At 50.4% G+C, this 23395-nt stretch overlaps 3 protein-coding genes across 4 annotated transcripts; 2 read left to right on the top strand and 1 right to left on the bottom strand.

Annotated features, from left to right (window-relative positions):
• The first annotated feature begins 404 nt into the window (after positions 1-404).
• fbxo28 (F-box protein 28) lies at positions 405-6352 on the top strand. The gene is made up of 5 exons (XM_053875770.1): positions 405-630; positions 1989-2098; positions 3520-3658; positions 3899-4094; positions 4760-6352. The coding sequence occupies exons 1-5, from the start codon at positions 442-444 to the stop codon at positions 5266-5268; spliced, it is 1143 nt and encodes a 380-aa protein (XP_053731745.1). The 5' UTR covers positions 405-441; the 3' UTR covers positions 5269-6352.
• A 1904-nt stretch (positions 6353-8256) lies between these two features.
• degs1 (delta(4)-desaturase, sphingolipid 1) lies at positions 8257-13723 on the top strand. Its single transcript, XM_053875771.1, has 3 exons — positions 8257-8605; positions 12103-12845; positions 12913-13723. The coding sequence occupies exons 1-3, from the start codon at positions 8524-8526 to the stop codon at positions 13057-13059; spliced, it is 972 nt and encodes a 323-aa protein (XP_053731746.1). The 5' UTR covers positions 8257-8523; the 3' UTR covers positions 13060-13723.
• Positions 13724-13782: 59 nt separating this feature from the next.
• On the bottom strand, positions 13783-23390 carry nvl (nuclear VCP like). 2 transcript variants are annotated; one of them, XM_053875147.1, is made up of 24 exons: positions 23280-23390; positions 22784-22898; positions 22592-22662; positions 22361-22413; positions 21380-21464; positions 21237-21300; positions 20816-21037; positions 20647-20743; positions 20282-20352; positions 18843-18977; positions 18671-18772; positions 18485-18602; positions 18264-18408; positions 17912-18194; positions 16935-17156; positions 16763-16867; positions 15545-15607; positions 15361-15480; positions 15114-15213; positions 14935-15041; positions 14745-14821; positions 14598-14686; positions 14431-14528; positions 13783-13880 (listed from the first exon to the last, which is right to left on the bottom strand). In XM_053875147.1, exons 2-24 carry the CDS (start codon positions 22832-22834, stop codon positions 13839-13841), a joined length of 2520 nt encoding a protein of 839 aa, XP_053731122.1. In that variant the 5' UTR covers positions 22835-22898; positions 23280-23390; the 3' UTR covers positions 13783-13838. The 2 variants fall into 2 exon arrangements, with proteins under 2 accessions (XP_053731122.1, XP_053731120.1); XM_053875145.1 differs by lacking the exon at positions 13783-13880 and having other exon boundaries at positions 13922-14528.
• Positions 23391-23395: the final 5 nt, after the last annotated feature.

The following is a 23395-nucleotide window of genomic DNA, read 5'->3' as shown; positions in this document are numbered from 1 at the left end:
ACACTGCAATATTGATTAAATTACTTTTTAAATATGTTTTAACTTTTAATGAAATCCCGGAGCATTATACTTAATATTACTTTATTTGATATCATATTTTGACGTGATATATGTGGAAATATTATTGTGATTCAGTTACCTTGCAGTCAGTATTGGGTGTGCATGAGACAAAGGAGGTGTGGGTAGATCATGCAGCAGCCACTGGGGGCGCCCTTGGTTCGGCTCGGCGAAGGGCGTCTGCGTCATGGCAGGTGCCGCTGTCAGCCCTTGTCTTGTCACTGCTCGGTGAGATGTAACGTGGCTTCTTCACGGACGCCAAAATGACACTCCTTTCTTCAGTCTCAGATACGGAAAAACACAATTGCAACATAACAATAATGCATCAATAAATGAAGGAAGTCAACATTGCGTCACTTCCGCCTCCTCCAAAGTAAAGCCAAGATGGCGGCTGTGGTGGAGAGAGTTGATGCGAATGTGGGGTCCTTGGATTCGGACGTGGTGTCAGCGAGGCAGAGCAGCCCGCCTTTGGACCAACCGGACCAGAACAACCCGCTGCTCGGGCTGCCCATCGTTGCCATAGAGACGATTCTCAACTTTCTGTCTTACGACGAAATCAGCCTGCTGCGCTCGGTGAGAACCCAAGCTAGCTGCTGCTAATGCTAGCTCCTCTGTTTATCCTCGCGTCGGAGCTTTCTGTTTCCATCACGTCATGTTTTTAGCTTCACTCGACTGCAGATGCGAATAATGGCGTGGGCAAGGCAGAGTCACGTCATTGCGTCTCCCTCCTTTAAATCAGTAAAATCTAATGAAAGGGGATCAGGTTGAGGTCCCCGATAACCATCTTTGTGTGACTGCTGCTGCAAAACAAACAAACAGGAGTTAAACTGGTTCTGCAATTCACGTGGAATGAAGTGACATACTGCTGGTGTTGATCTGGTGTAGATCTCTCAGTTCACAGCTGTAGCCAGTGACAGGAACATGATGGTCACCACCCACTGCAGACAAAGCGCTGGACAATATGTCTAAACACAGTCAAACACCAAATGACTCTTTGAATCCGTTAGTGATGGATATGAGTCGTCGCGACAATACATGACAAAACAATGACCTTGTTTACTGTTGTTGTACTCATGTGACCTCAGTCTCTTGAAGGAAACACTGTCTTGCTTTCATATCTATGCTGACATTTGTGTCATCTGTGTTGCTAAGGAGACACTGTGAGGGTACTTTTTAAATTGCAAACAAAATCACAAGTCAGAACTACCTTGTGGACAGCATTGTAGCTCATCTTTCATTCTTCATGATAATAATATCATTTTTGCTGCGACGAATGCATCACGTTGTTTTATCTACAGAGCCATAACAGGCGTGTAGTCAGTGCGTCTTGCAACCTGATGAGGGCGATTCAGGTCCATGAGTGAACAAGTCTGGCTGAGTTGCTCTGACAAAACTGAAGCATCTCATTGAAATAAAGCAATGACAAACAAGAGCGGAAAAGTTCATGTGGCACAAGCTCTGTCGACACCTGTGAGGTCTTGTTCTGCACCTCTCAGCAGCAAGCTTCCTTCCATTCGATAGCTCAGCACGAATCTCTGCTGAGTGTGTGAGTGAGTCTTATCAACACATGTGTTTGACCAAGAGCCACATAATGATGCTGAACCAGTTCACGAGCAAGAGTTCCTCGACAATAACATCCTTCCAAACACACTGTGGGCCTCTTGGTTGGAGGCTAATCCTGAGCAAACATTCTAATCTGAGCTCTGGTATCTTGAAGCTTTGTTAGCAGCTGAACAAGCTGCAGGGAACAAGTGTGATGTTTGTGGTCAGGAGCCTCTACGTGTTTGACACGCTGATGTTATGTATGTGCATGTTATATTAGTCTTAAAGTCTTTACAATATTAGAGACTATTTGAGTGGCACTGCTCCAGGGTGAGAGCTGTGGAGACGCATGAAGTGGATGATGGTGCTGACTGATGTCTCTCCTGCAGGTGTGTAAGCGCATGGACATGATCTGCCAGCGGGTCCTGAACCAGGGCTTTCTGAAGGTCGAGCGCTACCACAGCCTGTGTCAGAGGCAAGTCAAGGCCCAGCTGCCTAGGTGGGTATCAAACCAGCACACTTTCTTGCACACCAGCACGTGGCAACCGTGTTTCACGTGTGGAGCTGAGGGACAAATATGACGCACTCTGAAGACCATGAATCTCAAAGTCACACTGGGACACACGGATATATGTTGGAGGCCCGACATCTCTGCTGTCCTTCAACACGGCCATTCAAAGCAAGGTTCCTACCATCCTGGATGATGGTAGAGCTGTTTCAGGGAGCGTGACTCCATCATTTCTCACGTTAAAGCTCAGGATCATTTATGCTCTCCTGGTGTTTGCCTACGAGGAGTTTGATGCACTCAGACAGCTCCTGGCCACCTAGCTATGGCTCTATGTTCACCCAACTCCCACATGAGCTTCATCAATGAATGATTGAATTGGTCACGAAAGCTGGTTGGATGAATGTTTACTGGCCTTTCCAGTGTAGATCAGGTTGGAACAAGCTATATCAGCCCCTCTGATGAGCTCATGTCTTGTTTTAAGTCAGTCAAACAACGTTCTTGAGAACCTCAGTGTGTTGAAGGATGTTGAGCATCAGGTTGTTGTTGTTGTTGTTGTTGTTAGAGTCATGCACTTGTTCCAAATGGTCTGAAAACATCTCACGCGTCACAACAGCTGTGAGATGACCAGGTTTGGACTCCTGGCTCAGGTCCTGGCTCGTGGCCAATGAGGAAGCGCCTTGTAGTCACGTGTTACACTTGTGACGTGAACACAGTGATTGGATCGCTTGGTGACAGGATAGAAACTGAAGCAATATGGATGACAAACCGGGAACTAGTTAGGCTCGTATTCGGTAGTGTGGCTGTATTTTGGATTCAAAAAAGTGATTTTTCAAGATGTGTTTTTCACTCGTCCGTTAGGTAACACCTCAAATCTTTAACAGCACCTGCCAGGAATCTTTGAATGCCATAGCCAAGATTATTTTGATCTATCACTGACTCCATAGTTATTTCTTTTTATGACCAGTTGAATGTTTTTCTTTTTTTCATTGAATCCTTTGTTGACAGGGCATTTTGCAAAATAATCTGTTGCTGTGTCTTTGGTTTGTCATGGTTTATGTGTGCAATAAACTTCATATGTCATGAGGAAAAGAATTGTGATATCAATTCTTAGCTAAAAAAAAAAATCCCCCGAATCGTGCAGGCTTAGTTCACATGTTAACAGTCGTCAAGCCTGCGTGCGTGTGCTGAACAGTGTCTCCGGACTTTGCCCCTGCTGGCCCACAGGTGGCGGTGTGGTTGACCCACACTTGTTGCTACTCTGTTGTAGCCGGTGAGATGGTGTCATGTGGACATAGAGCAACAGCAGAGCTGTGTCTTTGACCGTCACCTTTGAAAGTTCGGGAGACCATGAGAGGCGAGCTGGTGGGAGCTGGACCTCTTTGTGCTTGGTGTTGATATCCTGATGTTTTCAGGCGCGAGTCAGAGCGGAGGAATCACTCACTGGCCCGCCATGCTGACATCCTGGCGGCGGTGGAGACTCGACTCTCTCTGCTCAACATGACCTTCATGAAGTACGTGGACTCGAACCTCTGCTGCTTCATCCCGGGAAAGGTGAGCGACGCGCACACACCCACACACACACACACACACACTATCTGACTCTGCTCACCTGTGGAAGTGTGATGTCCGCAGACTCTGAACCAAGTCACCTGCTGTTTGTGAGGCATGTTCAGTCGTCTCCTCTTCTTCATAGTCTCCTCTCCATTGCAACTGCTTCCACTTGTATTTCTGGCTCCACCCGACTCAGGTTGATGCCAGTGTGGACACTCACTGCTGCTGTCACCTGCTCAGGTCATCGATGAGATCTACCGTGTGCTGCGCTATGTCAACTCCACAAGAGCGCCCCAACGGGCTCACGAGGTTCTGCAGGAGCTCCGGGACATATCGTCCATGGCAATGGAGTACTTTGACGAAAAGATTGTCCCCATCCTAAAGAAGAAGCTGACTGGGGCTGACCTGTCCGGGCGCCTCATCGGCTCAGCTCCAGGTAAACTCTCACCTGGGGCATTCGCTTGGCATCGGAGTCACATGACCGCTGAGAGACTCTACTCAAGATGGATTAGTGTTGCAGGCACATGTGCGTCCCTGGAGCTGCAGCTATACAGCGGCACATTCCTAAGAGCAGTAGTCAACATCGATGAGTGGCGCAACACACACACACACGCATTTGTATTGCTATCCCTGTGGGGACGTTGGGAGATTTCTCATGGGCATCACCCTTTCCCCATCCTCTCCCCCTAAAACTAACCATGAAAAAAACATGGCTCACCTGGACCAGGACTCTGAACCAGATGAGCCAGGACTCTGAACCAAACTATTATTATTATTATTTTTATTTATTTTTTTACATGTTATTGTTTTTGCTGAATACATAATATCAAGACCATGTGATGAATTCTGCCAAATTACAGAGCAGAAAAAAACAAACCACAAACCCTCCCTACCCCCCCTGACAGTAGAACACGAGTGTGATGTGAACCCTGACTACTCCATAGAGACCTGCTGCTGGCTGCTTTGGCTCTGTCAGACCTGTTTTCTGATGGAATTGTTCCAGTGTCATGAGCTCCGTGAGCTATGTCTCTCTCTGAAGGTGGTCAGCCCCTCCTCCTCCTCTGATGATGATGATGACGACGTCCTTTCTCGTGTCCACAGTGGCCGGACCTTCCACCTCTTTGACCACCATGTCTCTACTGGCCAAGAACACGCCGTCGCGCTCGGAGATGACCAAGGTGCAGCAGCAGGTGAAGGTGAACGGGGCCTCCATGACAGTGCTGCGCAGGGAAATGCAGGAGATCCGCGTGAAGCAGCTGGAGCAGCAGAAGCAGCTGCAGGACCAGGAGCAGAAGCTGCTGGAGCAGACGCAGGTGATCGGCGAGCAGAACGCCCGCCTCGCCGAGCTGGAGCACAAGCTCCGTGAACTGATGGAGAGCAACGCCGCCAGCGTGGGAGGCAGCCGGCCCAGCGCCACCGTCCCCTCCACGTCCAGCGGCGCCACCGTCTCCCCTGCCGCCAGCACCACGCCCGCTGTGCCCGTGTTAGCTGCGGCAGTGGCGCAGTATTCGCCCAGGGAGTCGGAGGAGGACTTGTCTCCGTCACTGAAGCGCTCCAGGAAGAGCTCCGACTTCCCTCGCCAGTCCAAACGACTGCGCTGCAAGAAATAAGACTCTGAGCTGAAGAAGTTGTGACGGATCACACACTCACCCCCTGCTCATCCGTCGACACCAAACATCCTGTGGTGGAAATGTTCACCTCTGGTTTCACACGTGTGTAGAACTCGGCTGACCTCTCAGCTGCTTCAGAAGAGATGTCCATCATGTCCATGTGTCCTAGCGACGAGACCCCAGCTTCTTCTGAGGACAGAAGAGCTGAAGTCTCCTCCTGAATCTGATGAAGTGCAATAATAGTGATCATGTTAGGAGCCTCACAGACCTTCTCCATATCTACATGTGTCTCGATCCTCACGTCTGCACGGCAGGAGGACTGAGCTGATGTTCTGGCATCCTCAGTCTCAGTTGCTGCAGCAGCTGTGTGTCACTGGAGGTCAGAGTTCATGTTCTGGGGCCGAGTCCTTCACTGACACCTGGAGCTGTTTCTTCACCACTGGCCCGTTTTAACACCTTGGATCATGAGAGTCGTGTCCAGTCTGAGGTTACTGGCTGCGGAAAATGATCATGAAACTGAACGACTTTACTGTAGAAGGAAGCAGAAGTGGGACGTCTGATGAACATTCTTGTCAAAGCTATTTATGTGTTGCTGCCGTCAGTCTGCTGGAGTCTAGAGGTCCAGAAATATGTGGCTCAGTCTGGATGGTGGCGCGTCTGCCATTGGAAGATGATGCAATGAAGTTGGTCCACCAAAGTTGGAAGGGTTCACTCTGGGGGCCACACACACGTCACCTCATTCTCATGCCGCCCCACGTGACCCCTCAACATGAAGATGAACTTGTGCTGGCAGCCCAGCCCTGGACTGGTCACACAACTCAAGTGGAGACCCCCCCACAACCCACCTTTTTTTTTTTTTTTTTTTTTTTTTAACCTGAGTCGAGACATTTTGAGAAGGTGTTGGTGGGAAGGCAGGTGTGGAGGACGTGTCCCTCTTGAGAGCTGGACTATCATGTTGTGTTGATGTGTTTGTGTGTGACATTTCATGTAACTGAGCAAACTGTTGGGAAACGGTGGCCAAACCTCTGTTGCACATGTTTCTGTTAGAAATGTACAATCAAAGCTATTAAACCCACTCCAGCGACTCAAGTCTCCTGTCTGTAGATCTTCTCGCGCCCACTCTGGTACTGAGTGTGGTCCGGATCAGTCTGTTCACTGCTCGCAGTTGGACCATCACTTTTTGTTCCTGATCGCCAACACTTCCTGTGAGTCCTTTTCCTACGTCATAGGGCAATGTTTTTCAACTGGGGCGTGAGAGTGTCAGGTGTGGCGTGGGAAAATGATCCAGTTTCACCTCATGTGTCCGGAAAGAGGTGGGCGATATGATGACATTAAATCATGACAATGAGAAGGTGTTGAGGAGCAACCAAGGTGAGGAGATGATCCCATGGATTCACTGCCATTCGTTCTCTCCACTCTACTGTAGAGCTCCAGTGTGTTGATGCGCTGATCTGTTCGTCAGTCAAAGCAGCGCTGCTGTGGTGCGCCGTGCTCTTCCCACACACTCACAGCCAAGAAGCCGCTCACATGCGCAACTTCCTGCTGTTTTTAAAGCTGATGCGCCTCTAACTGGACCACACACTTTCACCACAGAACCATGGAGGGAGGGATCCTTGTCAGAGCTGCCACCACACCAAAGACTGTCTGCACCGCAGAACTAACAGAGCAAACGGCTGACGTGACGTCTCACTTCAAAACTTTATTGATACTCATGGACTGTCAAAGTTTGCTCTGTGGTTTAAAAGTTGCCGAAAAACTAAATGCACAACAAAATAAATATGAAGAGAGAAAGAATCATTGTTTTTATGAAGCAAGTTCAGGCAAAGAAGCTGAGGATTTGTCTGGAAACTCAAAACTACAATGAAATCATGCAAAAGAGAAGTGATCAAATCCAGACACTTATTTAAAGCTAGTAAATGAATAAATCATGATATATTTTGCCTTATTGTCGTCCCTTTCTGGACACATTTGAAACAATTTGTTTCTACAATTCTACAGTTTTTCACAAACGAATCGAGATTTTCTATAGGACTTCAAGCACAGGTGCGCTTTGGCCCAGGTTCCTTTGGTGGTGAGCCTGAGATTTTTTTCAATGAACCAAGGCTGCCGTGGCTAGAAAAAAGGTTGAAAAACACTGGCATAGGGAATTTCAGGAAACCTCTGAGGTGGAAGACAATTTTGATTGGATGTTGTGCGTTGAGCACTTCCTGCTTCTCTCGGTAGTCTGGCAAAACATCCCTAAGGGAGTCATGAAACCTCCAGACAGCACGATGTTCTGACATGACAGGTGAACATTTGGAAGGTGTATCGATGAAAAAACCCGTCTGAAATGCTGGATTTGAAAACCAAACATCTAGATCCGGCGAGACTGAAGAGATGACTGGGGTTTGTTGAGAGGATGTGTTGCAGGAGAAACGTTCACCTGGAGACACTCGCACTCCACCTGGGGGCCTCTTAGGCCTGATGAGGTCCCAGTGGGTCGTATTACCAGGCACTGTGGTTCTCTGAGGAACCAGAGAGAAACATGCAATGAGCAACTCACTCACATTTCAACACTGGCTGACCCAGCTCTCTGGACCTTTGACCCCTGGTGAACAAACAGCTCTTGGAGCAGAATCAAACTGAGCTCAATGAACAGTCCCATAACACTCCCACCTGCTTCTGCCACGTGTCTCAACTTCCCTGTTTGTACAGAACGTTTCAAACGTTGTTCCTTTTTGGAAGAAGTTTAAAACACAAGTATTTCAACCACAGCATTCGGAATCCATATTGAAACATCACGCCAAAACGACACAGAACTACATGTATTTCTATCGCTATTAAGAAGGTTTTCCAATTTGGAGTGGCTCATTAAACGATGCTTAACGAGGTTCTGGTTAAATGATTCAGTCATCGTAGTTCGAGCGTCATGTGGCTCTTCTTTGAAGTCACGCCTTTGTTCCTGCCTATGAATCGTGACGTCGCGAGGATATGGCCCATAAGACTGTTAGGCAGGATGAACGCTGCGAGACAGAGAAGTGAAACGCAAATGTGGACGCGAACGCGAACGCGTTACGTAACCGTCGCTCCTGCAGTTCAGTGAGCGGCCTGCGGGGGTCGCATCGCATCGAGGGGCGACTCAGGCGGTGGGTCAGCTGAGACTCGTCACGTCGCGCGGACCGGCACCAGAAGAAGGACGGCAGCCGGAGCAGCTCCCCTCGACGCCGAGTATCGCTTTCACTTCCTGCGCGGTCGTCTTCAACCCCGAACCTGAGCATGGGGAACTGGGTCGCCCGGGAGGACTATGAGTGGGTCTACACCGAGCAGCCGCACGCCGACCGCAGGAAGGAGATCCTGGGTGAGTTGGACCGCCTCGCTCTGGTTCCGTCTGCCCGCTGTCTTAGTTTCCGTCTTTGTTCGGTGCCGAGCGAGCCTGCTGCTGCTACGTTAGCCGACCTAGCTAACGGTCCACATCCGGACCCGGTACTCGCTGTCGGAGATAAGCTCCGTCACCAGCTTTAGCCCGGCAACACCGCGCTGGTGGGCAGCCGCAGAAGAGCCCAGTTCTGGCCGGGCTCCCTGGTTCTGTTAGCCGCTTAGCTTGGGTGCTGAGTTTAGCCGCCCCTCCCCGAACTCTCGTAACGGGACCGAGCTACTTGGAAACGTGTCCGTGCTTGTGCCAGGAGGCTGAGGGAGGAAAAATGTGGTTGGGCGGTTCTGGGCCGCCACATGGACCAGGACCACGAACACGGCGTTGTCTTGTTCTCGAGTGAGGGGATTGGACCAAGTCCAGTGACCCGGAGAACTGATCCGAAGCCCTGCGGCTCCTCACTCACGTCCGGTCCACCGTGGGTGTGGAGTCTGGCGCGACCCTTGACCTCGGCTCTGTACTCTTGAGCTGAGGTTCTCCGCTTCCTGCGCCGACCTGGATCTGCAGGAGGCCGTCTCACTTTATCAAAACAAACTTCTCTGTTTCCTTTAGATGAGCTAATGTTGAAGAACGCAGAAGCAAATACGCCATGGAGGAGTGTTGAGGCGTCGGGTGAATGATGGAGTGGTGAGGGACTGATGCAAGAGCAAGTGTTCGACCAGATGTTGGATGGTCAAATGAGAGCTGTTCCTGTTTTTTAATCTCATATTAATCGCACCAAAGCTGAGTTAGCTCGCCAAATGAACCACACATTTTTTTATCTCTTCTAAATGTAACTTACAGGAAACTTTCCTCCACCGCAGAGCAGCCATTCACTCTTTCCTCGTGCTAACAGCCCAGCAGATCGGAGACTCTAAACATTACTGGCTTCTCTTGTGTTCATTGCTTCTTCCTCTGAGCTCCACGTAGAACGGATTAATTTGCCTTTAATTGCGAGGTGACTCAGCTTTTGGCGGAGATGAAAACATTGTAATCTTTTGACCTGGACACGACACTCGAGCAGAGCAAAGCCGTGTTGGTGTGGGGCCGTGATGAGCTGCAGTACCAGTCGGAATCTGTTGTTGTGTAAACAGAGACTTGAGTCAGATAGTTATGTTGAAGTTGACTGCTGTCAGACGTGGTCCTCCGCTTCCTTCGGTAACTCTGACTTGGTCCCACAGTTGATCGCTATTGTCTTTAGGGCGGCGCCGACTGGTCGACTGTAATGGGCTATTAAATTAGTCGCATGTGTGTCCTTTGATGTGCCACAGGGGATAGATCAAAGGACACACAAGCCTTTCACGCCTCGTTCTGAGCTATTGCAATTCAAATCTAATGTTTGAAAACAATATCTAACTCCTGAAGTGTTTCCAACAATGCCCATTCATTTTTTTAGTCTGTATTCTATTGACAACCCAGTAATGTTGCCGTGTTCCTCACACAGCCATGGTGCTAAGGTTACTGTCAAAATAAGCACTAGTTGCAGCCCTAGTCAGGAGGGGGTTCATCATCTGTGCAGCTACAGTGGCGTAAGTCATCGACTCGTAGCTCGGTCTACTGATGAACCGCTGTCTGACGAGTCAACATGCTGTGACACGAAGGCCTGCTCTGCTCTGCTCTTATCTACATACTTGGAGAAACCCACACTTCCGTCACAGCACAAGTTCTGCGACTCTGATGGGAGCGTCTTCAACCGCTCTCTTGGACCCGTTCACACTGACTCGGGCTTCAAACTGCAGAGAGAACCAGAGCTCTGACTCGTCATCATTCAGAGTTCAGTGTTGGGAGGCCGCACAAGTCAGTGGCTGAAGTTCTGTGGTTGTGTGTTGTGACACTCAGAGTCAGTTGTTGCGCTGGAAGTGGGATGTTTGTGAGAACAACACCGCTCTTGTGTCCTGAGCTGAATTATTCAGGGCAGGTCATGTGACAGCACCAGTCCAGACGTCAGAGTCTCAAGTGACAGTTCTCAACTGGGGCTTTCTGACGACGCCCTGCTCTCACTTCCTGTCTGTAGAACTGCGGCGCCTCAGTACGAGTGGACGAGCTCAGGCTCCAAGACTCGAGCGGAGGTTCACTCCAACCTCCAGGTCGACAGCTGCTGACACCATTGTCACAAATACACTTGAAGTGTGGGTGTTTGTGGAGCGTTGAGAGCGATGCTGGTGACTCAGCAGGATGTGTTTGCTGCAAGGGCTGCTTCCACATTCCTCTGCGTCTGTGTGCATCCTGCTGCTGTGTGCTGCGTCCTGTTGCTTCACACTGAAGCTGCACAGGCCTGTCACACTGGGGCTGCACCTCACTGCTTCACTGCCCTCTCCCACATGCTAATCCCTCAGAGGTCAAAGGTCTGGAGTAACCACAGCTCCTTCTTTGACACGTTAAACATTGAGCTGAATGACGAGCGAAATATTCCAGTGAAGCGTGTGTGTGTAAAAGAGGATTTGGAATCATGAAAAACCCGAAATGAAACGGGTCACTGTTTCCTAGGGATGGGCAATAACTTATCGTACACAATATACTGCCGATGACAATCCTGCATCTCACGATAAATGCCATAAACACACGGCTCACTGGCTGCATTTGGACCTGCACACGTGAACATGAGGAGACGGTGACGGCGCCGCGCTCTCCAGCTCCACGGCGTGTGACTGTTGTGGAGAGTGCGGTGGACTTTGGTTCACCATGGTAGTTTGAAAGTGATTTTGAATCCAGGGAACCTTTGATCATGACACTGGTCGACTCTGAGTCTCTGGATCCCTGTTTCTTTGATGAGATGGAGTGGTCCTCATAGGTTCTCTGACATGCTCGTCTGCCTTGGTTCACATCAACACATGCAGGTCTCCTGCTGCCAAGGCGACAACACTTGGATATTGGCGGCGACGGCGGCGGCGGCGTCCTCTTCCGCATCCCCATTAGGCTTCTCTGATCGCGGACATGCTCTCAATGAAAACTGATTTTCCTGATAATTATTGTTGTCGCCGAAATGATGAAATTTATCGCAAAAACTTTTCTTGTCCATATCGCTTGGTTAGTAGGAGGTGCGCGTGCGTGTGCGTGTGTGTGTGTGTGTTTGAGCGGGAGATAAATCAGCAGCCAGTCAGTGCCACAATTGACACAGTAGCAGCTGACGCTTGAGTGTAACCTCGGCAGTCGACTGCTCACCTGCCGACCAGCTCACATGTTCTTCATGTGACCACAGGGTCTGATCATGTCGGTGGCCTGAGGTGTAGCGGGGTCAGCGTGTCGTTGTGTTTTACAGGAAGTCAAACTCATCAGTTCTTTATCAGTGGCTGCTGTTTGCTCAGCAAACTTGGCGTCCGTCGCCACGCTGGTGAAGGTGCGAGCACCACCGTCTCCTCCCACGCGGCGGTGATCTCATCTCTGTTATGCGAACTAGAACCAGGTCCCCTGCTCCTTCTGAACTGACCAGAACCTCTGCTCCACAGCCAAGTATCCGGAAATCAAGTCTCTGATGGGACCGGACCCCAGACTCAAGTGGATTGTGTGCATGATGGTGGCTGTCCAGTTCCTGGCCTTCTACCTGGTCAAGGACTTGGACTGGAAGTGGGTCTTGTTCTGGACCTACACCTTCGGCAGCTGCATCAACCACTCCATGACCCTGGCCATCCACGAGATCTCGCACAACACCGCCTTCGGGAACAGCCGCGCCATGTGGAACCGCTACTTCGCCATCTTCGCCAACCTGCCGGTGGGGCTGCCCTACTCCGCCTCCTTCAAGCGCTACCACCTGGACCACCACCGCTACCTGGGTGGCCACGGCGTGGACGTGGACATCCCCACTGAGTTTGAGGGCTGGTTCTTCTGCACGCGCCTGCGCAAGTTCGTCTGGATCATCCTGCAGCCGCTCTTCTACGCCGTGCGGCCACTCTGCATCAACCCCAAGCCCATCTCGCGGCTGGAGCTGGCCAACGTCACCATCCAGCTCACCTTCAACGCGCTGCTCTTCTGGCTGTGGGGAGCCAAGCCCCTGGTCTACATGATGGCGGGCTCCCTGCTGGGCATGGGCCTGCACCCCATCTCCGGACACTTCATCGCTGAGCACTACATGTTCATGAAAGGCCACGAGACCTACTCGTACTACGGCTCCCTCAACCTGCTGACCTTCAACGTGGGCTACCACAACGAGCACCACGACTTCCCCAGCATTCCAGGGCGCCGGTTGCCCATGGTGAGACTCGCACGTTGCCTCCAACACGAAAAAGAGCTCAGCTAACTCTGCGTTTGTTGACTCGCAGGTGAAGAAGATCGCCGCCGAGTACTACGACGACCTGCCTCAGTACACGTCATGGGTGAAGGTCCTGTACGACTTCATCATGGACGACTCGCTCAGCCCCTACTCCCGAGTCAAGAGGAAGCTGAAGGGCGACGTCAAGCAGGAGTGACGTCCTCCGCCTCACAGCCACGCTTCACTGTGCCTCCTTAACTCGCCTCAGCTTCAGCAGCAGAAGGCTCCGGACGTGTTTTATTAACTTCCAACTGTGTGTTAGTGTTGCTGGTGGGCCGGACCAGGACGGTGACCACAGCTCGTGCCCCCCTCTCGCCCCCTCTTGAAGTGCCTGACATTAGATGTGCAACACAGGTTGTACTCCGAGTCTCTGCCTGCTGCTGCGAGTGACAAACATCAGGCACGAGCACCTGATGATTGTCTCTTGCACTCGAGCAGCCCATCCTGAACTAAACACCACCTGAAGAATCCAAAGCTCTCTCCCGTCCAGGGTCTGCCCCATGGTCCGATTCTCGACTTACTCCGAGTCTGGAGGGAAGCTCTCTGTGGAAGCTGCACCTCATCCTGTCACGACTGCCGACCTGAAGGCTCAGGTCCTCAGGTGAGCCAGTAACCAACCTGGCTCTGTAAATCATCGCACGTGACCCACTGGACACGACCGTTGCCCCCAGGATGAGAGCTGCTCTGTGATTGGTCCGGAGAACAAGTTACTGTCTTGATGTCTAACAGAAGCTTGTGGTTTTGATTATTTTTGTATTTCAGATGATCTGAAGACAATAAAGAGACCTGATCCAGAGCACTGGTCCTGTGGGCTTTCACTAGTTGGGACTGTGTTTGTGTGTGTGAGAGACAAGAGAACAGGTCACAGCACCATGGCAGCTTGCTGTTTACAGTTTTATTACAAAAGCAGCGTCACTAGAACGTCTGTGTTGACCTTCATCTCAGAGACTCCTGCAGCAGCTCGTACGTCCTCTGGTCCTGCAGGAACACAGACCACAGTCAGGCAGGTGTGTGTACTTTTTTAGAGTCTAGATTTTGGCAGGTCATCATTGGTTAAGCCTCATTTTGAGGGTTAAAACTACAAAATAGCTCAGTTATAACTGGGTTTTAGTTTGGTTAAGAGTAAAGGTTAAGTTCTGCCATTTGTTTCAGACGGGGAGGTTTAGGGTGAGAGGCTGGGGAAAGGGTTATGGCAATGACGGTCCTCACTAAGATAGGAAGACGATTGAGTGTGTGTGTGAGCAGTCAGACTGGTTGTGCCGGACACATGATATCCATGTTCTGAAACTCATCAGTGGATAAGATCTCCAGAACGTTCTCGGGTTCATGTGCGGCGTTCTGACTTCAGTGCCCCGGGCAAATCTTTTGTCCACATTTTCCCATCACAAAAAGGTCCTCTGCAAATACGTTTCAGAAGAACCTGTATCCACTGAAGCCATGTACCACGTATGCCAGGCCTGCATGTGGCGCTCACGGGTAGAAAAACGCTTCCCACAACCTTCGACCTCCACCTTGAAGCCTGACTCACCTTCTTGGACACGGACGGTCGAACCTTCCGAAAAGCTTCTTCGAAGTCGTGTCTGCTGACCCGGATGTCCACCACAGGTCCAGGCGTGAAGGTGTGACCTGCAACGGTCGCGTGTTACATCAGCAGGTGACATTCTGGAGGTTCCTCTGCTGGAGACATGAAGATACCTGCGGTGGACGAGGAGGTATGGGACTTGAGATGAGCTCTCAGAGCTGCGACGGAAGCTTCCCTCACCAGCGCCGTCAGGTCCGCTCCCCTGTGACACGCGCACACGTCAGGTAAACAGGTCTGATCGTGACGATCACATGACTCACGTGAAGCAGTCGCAGCGCTCGTCAAATGCCACGTCCTTCAGACTGACGTCGGGATGTAGACGAGGTTTAGTTCCACCCTGCGGAGGTCAGAAGAGGGACGCATGAGGAAGGTTCCAGGGAGTCGGCTGAGAAGACTCCCATCTAGTGAGGAGTGCCGTGAAGTTCCAGAACAGAAGCGAGTGTCGGTCACCTTGGTGATGGTCAGCAGGATGGCGTGACGGTCCTCTGCAGGAGGAAGACCCACGTACAAGGTCTTGTCCAGACGACCGGGTCTCAGCACTGCCGGGTCGATGATGTCTGGGGGGAGACAGAGCAGCAGGGTGAGTCTCTGAGTGGACGAGGTGGGCGGGGTCTCAGGAGGAAGTGGACCTGGTCTGTTGGTGGCTGCCATAATGAAGACCTGTCTCCTGGTCTCCAAGCCATCCATCTCCGTCAGCAGCTGGTTCACCACACGCACACTGGCCCCGGACTGAACACACACACACACAGTCAGTCAGTCAGTCTGACCCGAGGACACACAGAGCCAGAACCCTGATCCTGACCGCTCCACAGACGGAGATCCACATGAAGGAGTCTGGCAGGACTTGCTCTCAGGGGGTCCGGAGACTGGACTCACCTCGTGGCCGGATCGCCGTGGACACAAGGCGTCGATCTCATCAAAGAAGATGACGCAGGGCGCAGAGTTGCGTCCGCGCTGGAAGACCTGGCGTACGGCGCGCTCGCTCTCCCCCACATACTGCACACACACAGAGTCAGAACTCAGCACCTGCACCTGGGTCCAGGGGCTGGGGGAGACTCACCATGTTGAGCAGCTCCGGACCTTTGACAGATATGAAGTTGAGGCCCGACTCGTTGGCCACAGCCTGGAGAGACAGACAGACTTGAGCCACTGGCTTTATGATGTCATCGACTCCTTCCTTATCTGCCTCTTATCTTCACAGCGCAGTGATACTGGACTGTAATAGACCAGTAACGGCGTAAAACCTGTGCGTGCGTGTGTCAGGCTTGGACGCCCTCCAGCACGGAAGCCCGGACGCCCTGTTTCCTCAGCAGGTCGCCCTAAATGTATTATTAGCGCCTGTATAATGCCCAACTCCTAGTGTCATCTCACTGCTTTACATTCAATTGAGTTTCCGCCCAGTAATTTCGCCCAATATGATCCAAATTTGCAGATTCTCGAACCTTTTGCAACCCTATTTTGGCCATCGCGGTCGCCATATTTGTTTACCGCCGTAATCTTGCGAGTTGCAACACTCACAGCATGGAAGCGTGCTGGTGTTGAGGGGATGTCTGACGCTGATAACAGGAGGAAACCTCAGATAAGTTCCAAACTTTAAATGGTTCACAAAACTAACTCATTGCTTTCTAAAGGGAGGAATATATGGCGCTCCCCCGCATCCCAGCCTTTTCCCCTTTTCAGAATGAGAGCAAAATAGCTGAACAGGGATCAGAATTCGAGTCGTTCTAGTGATTGAATCAAGCGACAGGCCTTTCTATATGTGTTGTTTGAATGAATGAATGTTATGGTTGTGAAAGTTTAGAAAACCATCACAGCTGATACAGCTGCTTATCTTGCACCAATATATGAAAAAAGATGGAGACACCAGACTGTACACACTCGTAGTAAGAGAATGAATCATTAAAGAATCTTAATGAATGAGGCTCAGCCCAGTAAAACAGTCGTCCAGGGGACCCCTGCATCTCAAAGTGTTACTGTGGCAACAGTTACTGACTTCATGTCTGTTAACGTTTGTTGTTTGACTCAGATGATTGTTTATCTGTTATTTATGAAGTTATTGTGATACAAATAGATGTTTACAGCTTTGTTTTTCCAAAGCAAGTTGTTAGTTGTCAGTCGTTGACATGGCGTGTCTGGAGTTAGGGGCGGGGTTTTAGACGCCCTGTTTCAAAATCCTAGCTAAAAGCCTGGTGTGTGTGTGTGTGTGTGTGTGTGTGTGTGTGTGTGTGTGTGTGTGTGTGTGTGTGTGTGTGTGTGTGTGTGTGTGTGTGTTAGGTACCTTGGCCAGCAGGGTCTTCCCACAACCTGGGGGTCCAGCCAGCAGCACCCCTGAAGGTGCGTTGAGTCCGAGAGCTTGGAACTGCTCAGGGGTGCGGACGGGAGCCTGCAGGGGACACACACACACACGTGTCAGACCCGGGTCAGCTGAGCACTTCAGCAGAGCTGGGTACCAGGATGGCCATGGTCAGCTCCTCACGGACGTCCTGCAAGGCGCCAATGTCGTTCCAGGTCACGTCAGGCACCGTGGCAAAGCCTTCCCTCTTGGCCGACGGCTGCACGCTGGACAGAGACGCCTCGAAGTCGGACATGAGGATGGAGAGACCGGCCAGCTGCTCCTCAGAGAGGCTCTCGGCGCTCTTCAGCAGCTGCAGCAGCTTCCACAGCTCCTCCTGCTGGACACGCCGCAGACACTTTCACTTTCATCATCAAGTTTTGCTCTGGCAGAGCATCAACTCTGCAGCACGGCTGAGCCTCGGGGTTAGTTTTACATGATGGTGGCCGTCTAGTTCCTGGCCTTCTACCTGGTCAAGGTAGAAGGCCATAATCTGGGATTGAAAACAGTTCAAATTAGGGATGCTCCGATCATGATCTCAGCGTGATCAGTGAATGGCATCACTTCCTGTCACTGCCGATCACAACATCCGATCAGGTGTGACAGCCGGCGCTCTGACCCCGCTAGTTGTGATGCGTCCGCTCCTCCCTCTTCGCTTCTTTCAATCTGTCATGTAAAGTTAGCATCCTGCAGCACATGCACAGGTGTGTCAATATGTCACAGACATAGCAGAGTCTCAATAGATTCACCAAGCGAGATGTCTGACATCGAATTAAATGCTTTTCAATTGTCCTTTTGACAGAATAGTTGCTGCATTCAGCAAGGTTTTTCTATTTTTAATTCATTCATTAATTAATTCATTGTCAATCCATGTGATTGGTATCGGTGATCGGCAGCAGAGATCCTGAAGGCAACATCCCTAGTTCAAATACAAATGTTTTCCCTGATTTACCACGGAGTGAGCCAGTATTAAGCTTGAGAGAGATTCCAGTAAAAAGGTAGTGACGTCACCCAGCCGTCAACTCTGATAGGAGACTAAATCTTAAGACAAACACAGTTCCTGCACATCGACCTCTGAACTACAGAGCTTCCCACCTGGACAGTGGCACCTGAGGACTCAACTGCTGCCATGTCTCCATCAGCTCCGCTGCTCTTCTTTGCTGAGTCGTCACCATCCGCCTCTGGGGTGCTCTGGACCTCTGCTGCAGTCCAGGTCGATCCTCTCAGGTCCAACAGGATCCGGTTGACAGCCGACATGGCTGCCTCCCGACACAGGGCCATCAGGTCGGCGCCCACGTACCCTGGCGTGAGGCGGGCCAAATGCTGGTAGTCGAACTCCTCTGGCAGCCTCAACTTGCGACACAGAGTCTTCAGGATCCTGCAGGAGCAGAGCAGAGGAGCTGAGCTCACAGGTCTACATTCCTGCAGCCGTTCTCAGCAGACGGACCTCAGGCGCGCTGCCTGGTCTGGGATACCCATGCAGATCTCCCTGTCAAAGCGGCCGGCTCTGCGCAGGGCTGGATCCAGAGAGTCAGGTCTGTTGGTGGCGCCGATGACCAGCACCTGGGCAGTGACTGTCAAACTGTTGAGGTCTGCAGGAGGGGGGAGCAGGACCAGGTCACAGGGAGGTTCTACTGCACAGGTCTACTGGCACAGAGAGCGACTCACCGTCCATGCAGGTCAGCAGCTGAGCCACAATCCGCCGCTCCATGTCTTTGGAGGCCACCTCCCTGCGCGGCGTGATGGCGTCGATTTCATCTATGAACAGGATGCATGGAGCAGAACTCTGGGAGCAAAGAAGACTCTCGCTGGGGTCTTGCTTGGGTCAGTGACGGCGACATGAGCGGGACTCACCACCGCCATGTCGAACAGCTCCCGCAGCTTCTGCTCGGACTCTCCCGACACCCCGGACACCAGCTCAGGAGCCGAGACCTTCAGCATGGGCAGCTCCAGTTCCTGACGGGCACAGAGGGAGAAACATGTTGGTTCTGGAGCAGGTGTTGGTTTCGTCGGATCTGCTTCTCACCCCGGCCACTGCCTGAGCCAGCAGGGTCTTCCCACAGCCAGGAGGTCCATGCAGAAGGAAGCCCCGAGGAGGGACCATGCCCAGCCTCTGGTAGACCTCTGGGTGTCGCAGGTGGACCAGCAGTTTACACACCTCCTACACGCACAAAACAATGGTCATGATAACACGTTTACATCGGCACCAAATGTGTTGCCGGCAGAATAGGTCCAGGCAGCCGCCCAATTGATGACCTCATATCCTACAGTCAGGATCGGATTTTACCCACTTTTTTTCTTTTCTTTACAAGTAATCGTGTCCAAGGTACCTGTTCGTTCTACTTCCTGGTCTGAGGACAATAGTCATGTATTGCTGTTGGAAGAGCTGCATTAGCAGACTTGCTGAAGAAGAAGGGGGAAATGACTGTGCTGAACAAGTGACGGTGGTGTATAGATCATTTACAGGTCAAGCTAATGTTGTCAAGAAAGTGTTGTGAAATAGGAGGCTGGTAAATCAGTCTTGTCTTGAGCTGAGGTTTTGGTCTACACATACCCATTAACTTGAGTGCGGGGCAGGACATGTGATGCTTTAACCAATCACAGCCAGTTGTGAAAAGCGGGTGCCACAGGTTTAGCAAAACAGTGTCCTCCATGATAGCACAGATGCTGTGTGCTACTCTGTGAACACCCAGCGCTGCTCTGAATAAAAGTCAAATGCAACAATCGGTGAACATTTCCAGAACCAACACTCATTTAGTTTGAGTTGCAATTACTGTGCCATGTTACTTGGATGTGTTTTCCAAATAACTTTAGTAGTAGTTTAACTACTTCATGTCTTACTATTTTTATAATATTCTTTGTTATAACTAGCCACAGCCCCTCGAGCTACGTGGATGGAACAACACTCGACATAGGTTAAAGTGGAGGAGGCTGACTTGCTGTGTAGAGCCCTGAAGAAAGATACATATGACAAAGTTCACTGATAAAAAGTTACCGTTATGGTCTCTTAATCAATATTTTATTTGTTTATGGTTCTTCTTGTCTTGTTCATATATTGAGTTTACAGTAAAAACATGGCTGGTATTTACAGGAACGGCTTTCTGTAAGGGTGAAAATCATGCGCCTGAAAAGTACGTTAGATATTTGTGTGATGATAAAAAAATGATAAAAAAAGCAATAACTCACATGTCAACCAATCACAACGTGTTTAAAGTCAGACAAGGAAGTAGAAAGGATAGAAATGATTCAACCAACGGAGTTTGTCTTTTGTGTCACATGTAGTGGAAAGTGACTTGTAATCTGTCATTTGGCCTCTCAATCGCTCTGTTTTTTAAAAAAATCTGACTCTAACAGCAGGCTGTGACATCATCAGGCAGCAGCCAGGACACAGTCCACAGGCGGACACATTTGGCACTTACAGGGGCCCTGTGTGTGGGGACATGTTGAGGAGGGAGTCAGACTGACCGTCAGCGTCTCTTCATTCCCACCCACGTCCTCAAATCTGAGTTTTGGAAACTGCAGCTCCACAGACTTAGCTGTCAATCAAAGGCAAGATGCACAAGGTCAGACCTGTCTCCATGAGTGACAACTTTGGGGTGAGAGCCAGTAAACTCCGGAGCAGGACTGAGGCTGCAGATAGCCTGGGCTCCAGAGCCAAACATGGAAATGACCCAGCTCAAAATTACAAAAGGACACTTCAGAATCAGCAGCAGCTTCTTCCTCTCCGCGTGTTCATTTCTGTCCAGTCGGGTTTTTTTTGTCCTCATGTGTTCACCGATGTTTGTCTCACTTTGTCAGACTTCCCATCAAGTGGACCAAGTGTTTGATACCTTTCTTCTCCTGCCTCTCCTCAGACTGTGTCGCCAGCTTCGTCCTCTTTTTAGGCTTCTTCTGAGACTTCTTGCTCTCTGGCACTGAGTTACCAGTCTGCGGAGAGAAAGTTGAGTCCAGTCTCTTTCACGAGTCTGATGACATCACACACGTCTGCAGCAAACATACCTTTATTCCGACAGGCACGTCGTCCTCACATAGGTCGATAAGCGGAGCCTTCTGAGGTCGTTTGTCAATGAACCAGCCCCCAGGAGACACCAGGGTCTCTGTCCCTGCAGGAGGGGCAGCAGGACTGGACGGAGGCTGGGCAGCCGAGGCTAGGCTGCCGCCCGAGTCCAGGTTTCCTTTACGGTACAGAGACGCCAGAGAGTTGTTCATGTGGTTGGAGGGCTGCAGTTGAACAAAGGTCAGAGGTCATCTCCCACACAGAATCAAACAGGAGTTTTCAGTTGTGCACACTAGGGTTTCATAAGAGGTGAGTTACGCCCCTCAAATTCAACTGAGACAGAGGCTCAGTAGAGACATTTCTGTGATACTGAAACGTCTTTGATGAAGATGACTCCCTGGAGGGGGTGGTAGAGCTACATACGGTGGCATCGAGGATGTCTGCGTCGCTGTCAGATGGGTCCTCAGTGTCACTGCTGCTGCTGCCCCTGCAGTCGCACAAGTGCATTGGTTGGTTAGTGCATTGGTTGATGAAACAGTTGGATTTCGGTCAGGTGAGGTGGCTACCTGCCGTCAGCGTGTTTGGCTCTCTTAGCCAAGTGTTTGCTCTCCAGCTCGTCCAGGCCGCTGTCCTGCATGATCGCCTGGTACACTGGCAACAGGGCGAGGTTTTAGTATCGATACTCAGATGGTATCAGGATTGCAAACGGCACAACGGGCAACAGGTCAGTAAAGCTCAGTACTTTCCTGAGTATCGACATTGATTTTTAGTATTGTGACAAGCCTACAGCAGAGCAAAGGACAGTACAGTGGTACCTCGGTTCTCGACCATAATCTGTTCCAGACGGCCGTTCGAGAAGCGATTTGTTCGAAATCTGAATTGATTTTTCCCATTACAATTAATGGAGAAAGAAATAATGCACTCCACGCCTTAAAACAGGCTTTTGTAGGCGTGAATATAGAATGTCCGCTGCAGGTGGCTGTTCGTCTATGTGTGTGGCCGCTGCATGTGGGAGGGGTTGCCGAGTGAGTGAGGTCTCTCCAGAAGTGAAGAGGTGCCCGGTGCGTGTCCAGCTCTGAATGTGCGCTTCTGTGCAGTTTGGCTGTGACAAAGTCATAAACCAAGTCAAGCTCTGTCCCAGACTCGCCTCATCCCTGTCCCAGCTCCAGCCCACAACAGGACAGAGAACCCTGGAGTGCGCACTCCAGCACCTCCCCTGTGACACTCTACCAGGGTCCAGTACGGAGACAGGAAAGGTTTTACACCTCAATATGAAGAACAGTCAGCAAATGTAGCTAACGGGACACGTCTGCATACAGATACACAATAACACAGCGTGTCATGGGTCAGCTGATCACTCCGCGCACATTATGTTTTTCCGGCTTTTTTCGGGCGTTCGAGTTCTGGATTTTCGTTCGAAATCAGAAGCAAAGAAAATCTTGAAATTTTTGTTCGAACTCCGATTTGTCTGAAGTCCGGGACATTCGAAGACCGAGGCACCACTGTATGTTGTTCAGAAGCAGGAGTGTTGCTCATTTGCGTCTCACCTTTCTCCACTTGAATCCTGAACGCTGTCTTGTTTCTCCTGCCATACTCCATTCTGAGGGTGCAAGAGAACCTTGTCAGTGTCTCCATCAACAACTAGACCCTGAGGTGAAGCAGCAGCCTTACCCTGGGTCTGACTTGTATCAGTGAACTAATACTATAGAAGTCTGATCAAGGATTTGTCGGCTTGACTTGCCATTGAAGAGCCCTCAGACATGTGAGTGTCTACTGACCTGTGGAGCTTCTGGAGGTCCTCGGCCATGGAGCATATGTCGACATACTCCCTCTTGCTGGAGGACAGGTACTGTGGAGACACAGGTCAGAGCAACCAGGTGAGACATGCGGCCATCTTTGGTCACCAACACAGCCAATACATAAATGGGTGAGACAGAAAGTGTCCCTCATATGAGCGAGGACTACTGCACCTGCTCCACTCTGTGTTTGAGCCGTCCGTCCACACATCCTCTGCCCTTCATCGTCTGACTTATAGTGATCTACACAAATCAGAAACTCAGCCAGTGTCCTAGATTTTCTTCCAACCTGTCGTGGTAGAAACAGCATTTACGAAAATCAACACTGAAACCGAGCAGAGCACGAGTCAAAGTCTATGCAATAATGGTTAGATTTGCCATGATGTATTTAATATTACAATTACATCGACATAAACGAATGTCACTCTGCCATCGTTCCTATTGTGTGTGTGTGTGTATATATATATATATATACATCGAGGTAGATATATATACTTATTACTTTTCAACAAAATTCCGCCTCAGTAGCGAATATATCAGCCAGTAAGTCTACACAAGGAACAGGGGCTCGATTTTTCAAACAATTCACTGCTAAAAAAAGAGATGTTTACGGAGAAAGATCACGCATAAAGTCACAAACACGAAACGGTTCTACCTTCACGTCACTCACCTTAACTTAACCAGGGAAACATGATCTGTAACCTGGATTCTTTACATAAAAAACAGAGGACTTCCCAGAAGAAACGTGACCATAGGACATGCGTGAACCGGAAGCATAAACGATCA

Source organism: Synchiropus splendidus, chromosome 9 (genome assembly GCF_027744825.2).
Source record: "Synchiropus splendidus isolate RoL2022-P1 chromosome 9, RoL_Sspl_1.0, whole genome shotgun sequence".
Taxonomy (NCBI): domain Eukaryota; kingdom Metazoa; phylum Chordata; class Actinopteri; order Syngnathiformes; family Callionymidae; genus Synchiropus; species Synchiropus splendidus.
This window is presented reverse-complemented; position numbering and strand designations above follow the sequence as displayed.